The sequence below is a fragment of the Pundamilia nyererei genome, unplaced genomic scaffold (genome assembly GCF_000239375.1).
Source record: "Pundamilia nyererei isolate P.nyererei 1_Seehausen unplaced genomic scaffold, PunNye1.0 scaffold00012, whole genome shotgun sequence".
Lineage (NCBI taxonomy): Eukaryota > Metazoa > Chordata > Actinopteri > Cichliformes > Cichlidae > Pundamilia > Pundamilia nyererei.
This window is the reverse complement of record NW_005187413.1, coordinates 1,111,162-1,123,418: the sequence shown is the minus strand read 5'-3', so window position 1 is coordinate 1,123,418 and position 12,257 is coordinate 1,111,162. Positions and strand designations below refer to the sequence as shown.

At 40.9% G+C, this 12,257-nt stretch overlaps 1 protein-coding gene across 1 annotated transcript in view; it reads right to left on the bottom strand.

Annotated features, from left to right (window-relative positions):
* Positions 1-11,530, bottom strand: part of ywhaba (tyrosine 3-monooxygenase/tryptophan 5-monooxygenase activation protein, beta polypeptide a) — a 16,435-nt gene extending 4,905 nt beyond the window's left edge. Inside the window, exons 1-5 of the mRNA XM_005724377.2 lie at positions 11,347-11,530; positions 9,043-9,183; positions 3,532-3,655; positions 3,273-3,436; positions 1,826-1,921 (exon numbers count right to left, since the gene is read on the bottom strand). Of these exons, the coding sequence (XP_005724434.1) occupies positions 1,826-1,921; positions 3,273-3,436; positions 3,532-3,655; positions 9,043-9,183; positions 11,347-11,499 (678 nt within the window). The 5' untranslated portion in view covers positions 11,500-11,530. The remainder of the gene's footprint in view (positions 1-1,825; positions 1,922-3,272; positions 3,437-3,531; positions 3,656-9,042; positions 9,184-11,346) is intronic.
* Between the last annotated feature and the right edge of the window lie 727 nt (positions 11,531-12,257).

Here is a 12,257-nt window from a genome sequence, read left to right as displayed (position 1 = left end):
TTTGAACCAGCTGTGTTGGATCAAGGACACATCTAAAACCTGCAGGACACCAACCCTCGAGGCCTGGAGTTCGACAGCTGTGGTCTGAACCAAGGCCCAGTATTTAAGAAAAAATAAAATAAAATAAATAAATAACAGCTCAGATCAACATACATGACACCATTTGATTTTGTTTTCATATATATTTTGATCTCATCCTTATCATTTATTTCTTTTATTTTTAACCCATTTCCTTCAATTGCAGATTTACAATTATTTTTGGATATTTCGGCAACTATTGAATCCTAAAAATAATCCTTTGCAATAAAAATTTGGTTGTACACTAACCAGCCACAAAGTCTCATTTCCCACTAATCCTTGTTCTGGGAAAACCTTGGGTCCTGGCATTCATCTCAGAATGACGCTGATAGGCACTTACCCACCTAAATATTACTGCAGACCAAGCACACCTCTCATGGAAAGGGTACTCTGACAAGAGGAGGAGAAGGAGAAGACGCAGCAAAAACTGCCCGAGGAACACGACAAAGAGACAGAGTCCAGTTCCACTAAGCATCTTCAGGATGAACTAGAACAAACCCGGATCTACGGAGACCCCACCGCCCGACCCACAGGACCCAGAGGATAAGCTGCCAACCTCTCAGATACCGCAGGACAACCTCATGTTCATGTTCCAATGGTTCAGAGTTGTTTTAGTGGCACGAAGCAGCCCTAAACAATAGGTAGCAGGTAGTTTTAATGTTGTGGCTGATTGGTATATCACTTAAAACACAGAGTGGGCAGAAATGCCGGATTAGCGATGCACTGATCAGATACAAACACAAAAACTGGACCGGATATCTGTGATAGAGAGCCAATCCATCCAACCAGCTCTATGCTCCTCTATTTATCCTGTGGCTTGGTCTCATTTATTCATTTGCTCAATTAAAAAAAAAAAAAAAAAAAAAAAAGACCGAACAAACAAAACAAAAACTTAGTAAATTTACTTGTTCAAGGGAGCCTGGTTCCGTGTTAAAAATAAGAAGAGGTACAATCAATACCAGTGTTAATTATCCGTTTTCCTAACCGTGAGGAAGAGGCTGTAGCAGGCGATCCAGCCAGCGTATCAGATCGGAACTACAAACACTTGATTGGTGCATCCCTGGTAAGCGTGACTCTTATAAGTTTAAAAGAGAACAAGCAATGCTGTAGTATGTGTATTGTGCACACAAATATACTTTAGCATTTTTATTTGTGGATTCTAGACGGCCAAGCTTAAAGACTTAAATTTGCTGGCTGATGTGCAACAGTCAGCAATGTGTAAACGTTGCTGCATATGAATGAAAAACAATTCCACTCAACATATTCTTCTAATCATCAGTATCCTGCTGGCAGGTAGCATTAAATTAATGCAGCCTGTGAGTCTGTGATCATGGTAATATGATTAATCAGTCATCGACACTGTTGTTCTTCGCCATTGGATCCTGGCAGAAGAAAAGAGAGTAGAGCAAAACCTTGGCAAGTGGCTGCAAGCTGCATATCGGTGCTGTGTGCTCGGTTGTTGGCCGACACATTAAAAAAAAAAGTGAAACAGGATTTAATGGCAGCTGGAGTTGAAACACTGATGTGAACTCTGATTTGCATTCTTGAGCTTTAGCAGAGTTTTGTCCCAACCATACCCAACAGGAAACCCGATATAACAGTGTCTGTGAATCACATCGCATTTATGTTTTACACTCAACAATTACAAGTTGTGCCACTCTCCTCTAAAAGACCTTTAATTATTTCTAATTCTAATCCTGAAACTCATCGAGTTTCAGTAACGACACCTGTTCACAGGTATACTCACAGTGAGGTTGTCCCTTAGTAGCTGCATGATCAGCGTGCTGTCTTTGTACGAGTCCTCGTTCAAGGTGTCGAGCTCGGCGATTGCCTCATCGAAAGCCTGCAGGGAGAAGTTCACTGGTTAATTTCCTTCTGAAAACTTGTTTTCACTGAGACAAGCTTAAAAAACAAAACAAAAAAACATGTATGTGTTACAGCTATATGAAAGATATAGCATATCCAAATTGAGGACCGCTCTTTAATATTAGCTCCAATAAATCTCACTGGACCAAATTGAACTGTACTCAACGGTGTTTCATGGACAGGTGTGAGCCATTTCTCTGATGCTTCTTTGATCCATTAAGCAAGTAAAACATCTGCAGTTGCCAATCGTGATATTTGGAAGCTGTTGCTATGAACCAACAACGTGCTGAAAGCAGCTGTCAAAATAAACTAATCCACTGAAAGATAGCTGGGACACAAATGTAAAGAAGCTGATCACAACCATGGTGGATGATCACAGGATCGTTTCAATCATTTCAATAGCAAAAAACACCTTTCATACCAAAAAGCCAACTATAGAAAACTCTCCAGAAGGTAGACATTTCATTATCCCAGTCAAAAAATAAGGAAAAGACCACAAAGGAGAAAATACAGAGGTTTGTAGACCATTGCCCTGTAGAGTACAGGAAGCACACACCCAGCCGCAGATATCGTGGACGAGTGGTTGTTTTTGTTATTTAAAGTTCACTTGAAGTCTGCTGTGGGCGTCTGCATGGAGCCTCATGCTCAGCGTTTGATTAAATTGTGTCAGTCCGACCCAAGCAAACCTAAAAAAGCCAGGCAAGTTCTGGAAGAGTGCAGACGAGTGAAGCAGAGATAACCTGTACCACAGGCGGAAAGAGAAGAATCCACATTCTGAACGATCGCACACTTGGACGCTAGACCTTCTGCTCAGATTCAGCCCAATGCAGCAAAGTTTTGACTGTTGTGTGCTTAGCAATACACAATGGGTGGACAATGACCCAAAGCATACTTCAAAAGCAACTCAGGAGAAAGAAGGGGAATACTGTGTAAATGGCTGACTGAGAGTAAAGGCCCGAAAAGGATCATAAAAGAGGAAACCCAGTGCTGATGGAGTCATTGGTTCCATATTTTAGCCCCCAATTCTTCAACTGTGAATTAAATCAGCTGATAATCTGCATTTCAACTGCATCCTGATTATGCAGTTGATTATGCAGTTTTCAAAATAACAGTGGTATATAGAGCCAAATTTGGTTTTAGCAGTAAATGGCTGTATTTGTCTGGGAGGAAGAGCTCAGGAGCTGGTGAGACTCCATGTGTCTTATGACTGTTAAATGACAGACTGTTCAGTGGAGGAAGGACCACCTGTCTAATCTGCATTTCAATAAAAACGGCAAAAATGCAAATTCAGCCATCGTACATGAGTAAATAAAGTGTTAAAGACCAACCTGCTTAGCCAAAGAGCAGGCCTGCTCGGGCGAGTTGAGGATTTCGTAGTAGAAGACGGAGAAGTTGAGGGCTAGGCCCAGCCGGATGGGGTGTGTTGGCTGCATTTCCTTCTTGCTGATGTCGAAGGCATCCTGGTAGGCCATCTGAGAGTTCTCCACCGTATCTTCACAACACAAATGACCAGTTATCACGTGCTGTGTGAAAAGGTAAACAATCTTTCCCATTTAAATATATCAGAGGTTCGTTCAGACTACTTACTCTTCTTTGAGTCCCCAGAGGCCACCTCTGACAGGTATCTAAAGTAGTCTCCTTTCATTTTGAGGTAGAACACCTTGCTCTCCGCTTGAGATGCGTTGGGAATGAGGAATTTGTCGAGCAGGCTCTGAAACAGACAGATGACAAGTTTTTTTTCCATTTTGCACTTAGACATTACAGGTTGAGTATTACATAAAGACACACGAGTGGAAAAGTAAACAAACACCTTGAACACAGAGGGTTTTGCTAATATTTCTCAGTCTATTTGCATTACGGCCTTTGCTAAAGCCAAACATGTGATGAATACAAACACCATTACCAACAGCTAAAGAGTAAACACCCGAACCTCAATTACGCTCATTTAATTGACTCTCCCATCCTACACATTTAAATAATGGATGGAGGCAGTCCTTTGGCAATCACTAACAGCATCAAGCTGCCAGACGCTTCTTTACACGTGCTTGTCGAATAGCTGAATAGCTTTAGAAATTCACTACCCCCATCCACACCTTTCAAATGCGGGATTACTGGTAACTGTATCTGACCATTTCCTGATGGCTACCTGTGCTTCTGCTGATCCCACCATTCCAGGTGTGTGTGTGTAGATAGATTTTCTGTTGAATACAGCTTCTCTTTTTAGTTAAAAATTACTGCTAATGTTTGAAAACTGTAAAGCCTTTAAAAAGTCTGACTTGTCTGAATACATCAAAAGGTCTACTTCTCTCAACACCCGTACTTTCGCTCATTTTTATCCAGTAGATTTATTTTAAGAACACTGCTATTCCTTAATATGCATGGTATATTACTGAGCTATGATGTTTTTCCCCACTAGCTGTCATATACTGTACTGCTACAAATGCGAATGTTCAAAGTGCTCAAAGTTTCCATGATGAGGTCAGTGTTTGGACAAGTAATCATGTGAGCCAAATGCTCAACTTCACTTCGGTTTTTTCCTCTCGCCTCTGTGTGATCTCAATAAAAGCGGCAATCTCCCACCCTCATACGATCGCCACCACTCTGGTAGTGAGTACAGCAGCCCCGCCCACCTGATGTTCAAACCTTCGATTTATGAGGAGAAGCCAATCAGAATCAGAATCAGGAGGAGGAGAGCTAGACCAGCTGGAGTCAAAAAGAAGAGGATGAAATGAGGGTAACACGGATGGGGATTATTTTGAGCTGGAAATCCTGCGAAGCCATTCCACTAAAGCATGAGAAAAAAAAAAAAAGTGGAGCTAGATATGGGCATGGTGGGTGTAGTTAATTGTGTTTTCTGTATTATCACATATATAAGACTCCTCTGTGCGAAAGAAATAAAGCCGTGTCCCAGTGCCTTGGGCCACCTGCTTATTAATGTGTTCTTTGTCTGAAAAGAAGAGAAAGCCAGGTTTGCTGCCGGGGTGACACCAACTTCAAGCATGTGTGTCACGGTTCATACCGCTGTTGCTGTCCTCATCTGATCGTTTAAAGAAGGGTTTTACTCTGACCATGTGATCAGCTCTCACTTTACCCCAGAGCCTCTTCCTCACTGAGGTCAGCTTTGTTTCAGTGATTACATTGATTCTGTTTTAATCTGCTGACTCCAGTAACCTGTCCTGGGAATGTCATGTAGACATGATATAGGGGCGGTAGCCATTTTAACTTTAGTCACTTGCACTCGGCGCTTTGACTTCTGAGCGAATACAGCGAGGAAATGCCTACATGTGATCCTGAGCTGATAACTTCGAGATGACAGAGCAACTAAAGAATGATTTGCCTCTTTTAAGCAGTTCCTGTAAAAGGAAAAAAAAAGTTAAAAAACTGAATTTAAAAATAAATAAATAAATAAATAAATAAGCTGATTTTCCAGTAAGTATTTTTCTTCTGGCGCTCCAACTAAAACTGAGCAGTGACTGTGGATAAGTTCAGCATCAAAAACAAAATGAAGAACAACATGTAATTTTTGGCAAGCCTTTGGCTATTGATGACTTTGCACAAGGTTAGCGAGTGCTCCGTCTATTCCGCATTTCAAGTTTGCAGCACGCCCGTCCACTCCCCACAGCAGTTGCTAAATCAGGTTACCTATGTTTTATTTTAGCAACAAATACACCTAATTTTAAAATGCAGAATTCATATTTCAGCTTACAACAAAACACTACTCTTGGAGAGCCAATATGATGCGATATGATGATCCACTGGTACGCTGTTCTAGGTCAGGGTTACTGACATATTTTTCCATCCCGTGGATGCATCAAAGCTCTCCCCTTCCAAGCTTCCTGCTGCTTTAAGGACAGCATGTCTCTACCCATCCTTTTCTCCCATCATTCCTACAGCACCACATCACTGCGGAGGCTTTAAGATGGTTTGACCTTGAAGATATTATTAGAAGTCTGCTCATGCGCTAAAAAATTTGAGCTGCTTTGACCTTGAGCAATTTATGTTCTAGCCTTGTCAGGACCTGACAGTGAGGCCTAAGTCATATTTATTGCTACAAGTGTTTAAAAACAAAAAAACAACTGTAATTTCTCACAACACTTTAACAGTTCCTTTAAAGTGACATTTGAACAGCTGAGTAAGGCCTTTATTTATACAGGAAGCTTCACCGAAAGTACTTTCCAGTTGAGGCAAAAGTATTAACGTTCCAAGTGTTTGAAAATGAAAACAAATGAGGATACTTGAAGCCTATGAGGTCACTTCAGGTTCAGACACAATTACTGTATTTTCCTTCAGCCATCCTTTATCTGAAGTCTGCACTAACAATAAATTATGAGGTTGGAGTGTGATGGAAACAACTCACTCTGGGCTGCTGAAACAACATCAGCAGTTGGCTTATACCCAGTATATTGGGTTGATTCTGTTTGGTACAATTTCACAGGTCACTTTTGTTATTATATGCACTTTGGTTGTTATAAATTATATTTAAGAAGTGGGACAAGCCGTAATTTGAAAAAATAGATAAATTAATAAATGTTATTCCAGTTCGTTTGCCTAAAAAGTAAAAGATGCTGGGAGGAAACAAATCCCTCTGGTGTTACAGCAGGAAGGGCATCCAGTGTAAAAACTGCCAAATCGAACATGTGGAGCTACCTGCTGGGAGCAGCCAAAAGTATCTTCTGTGTTTGCTCTTTTACAGGCACCATATGGACTGTCGTTCAACTTGATTCACATCGTTCAGCTTGATGGTTTTGAACCAAAATGACCCAGAATTCGGTAATTGTATTCATTGACATTATCATGAGGAAAATTTCCTGCATATATACTAGGGGTGCAACGATACTCGTATCGATATTGAACCGTTCGATACAGTGCTTTTGGTTCGGTACGCATATGTATCGAACAATACTAAATATTAAATTTATTTTATCAACTTTTCTTCTGACGATGCTGTCTGTGTTGAGCGCTCAGTGGATCTGCGTTCGACTACTCCGCCTAGGCTGCACTGTCGAGCGCAGATCCACTGAGCGCAGCGCAAGCTAGCAAGACAGAAGTTAAGCTCGTTGCAACATGGCAAATTGAACCTCCCCCACCCTCATTCAGATCTGGCGTTTGGAACTATTTTGGTCTTCATGTGAAGTATGACCCTGAAGGTAAGCGCTCATGGACTAAAGTAAAACAGTATTTCGGATGTGCCACGCAATGCTCAATTACATTGGTGGGAACTACTGCGTTAGCGCAGTTTGCTGTTTAAGGTGTTGACGCCGTCCAGCTGAAGCACGGGGCGATCCGCGGTAGCTCGTTAATGGAGATTTGCCGTGTTGTGGCGTTAACGTCATTTCAGATTAACGCTAGTGGGAACACAATGAATATGACTGCACATTTACACCGACATCATCCTAGTGCAAAGACAAGTGGAAGCAGACAAAAACAACAAGCACGCTGCTACAAACTTTACACGAGTCATTTAGACAGCCGTTAGCACATGATTCTCCTTATGGGGACCTGATATGTTTAATATGCTGCTGAGAATATAGCCCAGAAAAAGCGTATAGTATAGTTTTTATTTTGGAAAGAGCCATTTCTCTGTAATAAACTCTTTTCCAAAGATGAGTGATTTCTCAATCAGATAGATTTATTTTTGTTTCAGCAACATTACATTTAAAAACTGTACTTTTGAATTAAAATATATATTTATAATTTTAATAAATGACTAAAAAGGCATGAACATTTTTTGTATCGAAAAAAATATCGAACCGTGACACCAAAGTATCGAACCGAACCATGAATTTTCTGTATCGTTGCACCCCTAACATATACAGGTAACTGCTGTATAAAAGCACACTTGCTCATTGGAAGAGTGACTCTACTGAAACGGGCAGTATTCAAGTGCACTAGTAGTGACACAGCATTACATCCAATGATACAGCATAAGTCAAATGTAAGCACAAAAGTAAGCAGTTAGTGTTTTCCCTGGAAATTTGAAGTGTCACATAACTGCTTGAATATTTAGCTTGACGGAATTTTGCCTCAAGTGGCGAAACATTTCCTCCATACTTGGCAAAGTGTGGTGGTTTGCTGGAAGTGGTAAAAAGTACATGTAGTACCTTAAAAAAGCATCATCAGAAACTGATACACAACTCTTGCTTTTAGACATGCTTGGGCTTGTCTCGTCATTGAACTCGAGGGACTGTAAACTCAAGGCATTGTTATAGCAATGATAGTGCTATATAGCCTTTTTATGTCACGTAAAAATTTGTACCGGTATTATCATGTACGATATGATGTGGCACAACCCTACAGCATTAAATTAGCACACTAATGACCTTCATTCTTGTCGTGAACGTTCGTAAGGCATTTTACCACGATTACTTGCAAGTACTTTATCTGAGAAACACTTTGCATAGCTCCCTGGGATTGTGCAGGACCATGATGTCTTTGCGCAGTGGTCAAGAGTTTCAGAAGAAAGAAACACGCAGTAACTGATATGAAGCTGCCTGGCTAAGCATTTATGCATAACTTTTTCACACAAGATCATAAAAATAATCTTGTGCAAGAACAAAGTCCATGTGAGATTCAAGAAGGGTGTCTAGTCAATGGGGTTACCGCTCAATATTAATTTGCTGGGAGTACGCACGGTTACTGTCACTTGGCACTGCAGTATTAACAGCACTGCTAAATGGGCAAGCTGTGTCATCTTAAGAACAATGGGGGGGTAATACACAGCTTAATCTGCCCACACCATCCCCCCTTTGGAGCACACGTGCGCGTGCACAGCTTCTTCTATAGAAAAGTGAACACAAATAAAATTAATCAAACGTGCCAAGTGGGGCAGCAAAGCAAAAAACCAAGAAGAAAATTAAAGCTTTGTTTGGCAGCTCTCTCATCAGCTGCCAGCTACGTTATTACCATCTCCACAAGTAGCACCATGTGACAGCCAGAAGGGATCAACTACAGTGTGCCTTCCTTCACCATCTTCTGCCTTCTCTTAAGTATTGCCGTTCCTTCTATCATCACAACCATCCATTTTCTCCTTTCTTTCACTGTTCCTTCACAACTCCTCGTCCCCCCCCCTCCTCCTCTCTGCCCCACTCTTGTTCATACCAGCACGTCATTGCAGATTTCTTGAAGTTCACCCTCGATCTTCACGCGGTAATCACGGGCCATCTGCTGTTTCTTCTCGTTCCCCTCCGTCTTCTGCTCGATGCTGGAGATGACGCGCCAGGATGAACGGCGTGCCCCCACCTATTAGCAAAGACAATGCAAACCAGAAGGAGTCACATTAAAAAACAGCATCTTACTGCATCTGATCTACAACTAAATGAGAATGAATTTAAGTATATCTAAGGTTTATTCGGGGCCACAATGCACCTTTGATTAAAGCATTACCGTACATAACAGACGCCTGTGCATTTTCTTGATGTGTTGGGTTTCAATCTACACTTTGTGGCGTGTATTTGCTCTTCTGAAGAAGTGACTATCAGGCTGCAGCACAGGCTGATATCTGCACAGAGTATGCTGAATCTGAAGCAGATGCTGATTGCCCATCAACTGATGCGGGCATCTGAGTAACCATGATTAAAAATGCAAATATTCAGGGTTGATTTTGGATAGTTTTGGTACATAGTTGGACATCAACAGCTGCAACAAATCATCAGGGCACAAAGTCATTAATGTCATTCTAAAATGTTAGAAATCACAAGTCTTTTTAATCACAGCATCAAGACTGATGAGCTGAAATGAGATTACTGAAAATAAATTAGATGAATAATGCTAATAATACTGCTTTTTCTTTTTTGCTTTTCATTTCCATTTATCCCACCTTCATTGTCTTGTATCGTTTTATTAATTAATATCTTTTTTCCAAGTCTGTCACTGAATAACAGTTCACAAAATTAACTGCAAAACCAGACGAAACCCGTCTGAACTGCAGTGTTTTATTTCCTACGTCCGAACTAAACACATATATACTATCCACTTTGCTGCAGTTGCTGTTGAAGCAGGCAAAATCAACTGAACTGTGTACTACTTGGTGCAGGCAAGCTTTAAGAAAAACCCCAATGATAAACAGAGCGGCAGTGCAGGAAAGCCTCGGGCTGTTCTTACATAATTTGTGCTTCAAACTTCAAAATCTTTACAGAAAAAAAAAAAACCCCACAAATGTAAAATGCACAGCTAAGAACGGTCTTAGAGATGAACGAGTTGGCATTTTAGTTACTGATTCGTGCCAAGATGGACTACACTATGCTGAACTTCAAAAATATTCGGCCACCCAAAACTTTTACAGTAAAGGTTTCCAAAGAAATCTCTGAGAATGATTTAAAAACAGAGGACTGAAGGGAGGGACTCGTTTATAGCTGACATAGGTGCTATAAATGTATTGTTATCACTGAGCTGTGAAAGCGCTCTTTCTGCTTTTAAGATCATACGGGGTCAAAGAACACTTTCCTTGTATAATGTGCTGTGGTGACAAACTAAACATGAGAACAAAGAGACTCCTCTATAAAGTCATAACACAGAATTTTATGGTTCCTTTTGCAAAAGATGACAGATTTTTACTTCAAAAGAATTCATTAACACTATGAGTGTAATGTCTCCAGAAAATGATACAATCTGTCAAATTAATCCATTATTATCGGCATTTTAGTTTCGAATATGGCAGTTACAATCACAATTAATTTGGTCAGTACAGTATTTTGGTGATTACTCAACACCATATATCATATAACTTGGAAAGACCAAGGCTATTATTTGAACTGTGAGTCGTAGAAGAATAAATAACAAAAAAATAAATAAAAATTGAAATTTGAAGTGAACAAGTCTCATGGTCAGGAGTACATCTGGGCTTTTAGCTACAAACCTTTACTATCAAAAGAGCAAATTTTGAAGAATTTTGACAAAATATTAATTTTCATTTTCACTGCAGAGCAGGAGCAGATCAAATATACTTGTAATCCAACAGTGTTGCCAGTGAAAACAAATCTCAGCATATACACTGTTAAATTCTCAATTTCCTATGCTTATCCAGCAGAGATAAGTGATAAGGATAAAAAGGAAAACCATTAATCATTCCTATAGTCATCTAGCTGAAGTCACAGGTCACCACTGATGATGGGCAGTGGCAGGTTTGCAACCTCTGTAATAATAAGGGGGATCCAAAAAAATAAAGCTATTTTTAAAGTGACAATTTCCTATCAATACTAAGAGCAAAATCGTATCAACCTTTCAGTTAGCTGAATTTATAATAGTATACTCATTGTAAATGACCTCTCACGGCCCACCCGTAATACTTTCACAGCTCACCAGGGGGCCGTGGCCGACACTTTGGGAGTCACGGATCTACAGGTTTGCGGGGAGAAGAAGAATATCAAAACGACCCACGCACAAATGATAAGACTGATAGCATACCACGTTCTTGTAGGCGACAGAGAGCAGGTTGCGCTCCTCGTTGCTGAGCTCTGCGCCCTGCTCCGTCACAGCCTTCATGGCAGCCGCCATGTCGTCATAGCGCTCGGCCTGCTCTGCCAGCTTGGCTTTCTGCACCAGGTCGCTCTTATCCATCTTTTAGACTGCAAGAAGAAGGAGACCAGAGTTAGGACTTCACCGCTGCAGCTCTTCATCTATGACCAGAAATGGGCAGCGAAACGATACAGAGATAGAGAGCTTGTGAGAAACGGGTGTGGAAATCAGTGCTTTTAATAAGAGCAGAACATATCGAAGAAGCTGAAAGAAATAGCAGATGTGATAGCTAGAATACTGCACTTGCAGGTGCCACTTTGCAAGAAAACAGGAACGTGTAAAAAGCTGGTCAACCCACTAGCAAAGAGAATCCACATCATCGCACTTAGCGCATCCTAACGTCACATACGGGAGTGTCGGATATACTGGCAAAGACTTAATAAAATGTCTCATAAAATGTCAAAACCTCAATTGCAGCGAAATGGCTGCTCCCCGTTATTTCATCCCCGAGGGCTGCTCTACTCTCCAGATGAATCTGTAGGTCTAAGTAGGCCACATCATCGCCTTTTATATCTACACCATCACACTTTGGATTTGCCACAATGAGCTTTAAGCACTTAACCATTACACATTTAAACTGCTAATGAAAACACGACTACACCATCACGGCAACTGTAAAATGTACAAACACATTTATACACAAAGCAGCCTTAGCTGCTACAGTTTTAGCTCCGTCAGCAGTTATCTACCAGAGGGAAATTCAAAACTACCTCTCTTTTCAGTTTTAGCATCCTTGGAGCTTACCTGACCTCTCACCTCGCTGTGGAAGAGGGTTTCCCTATGGAGGGCAAAGAAAATAT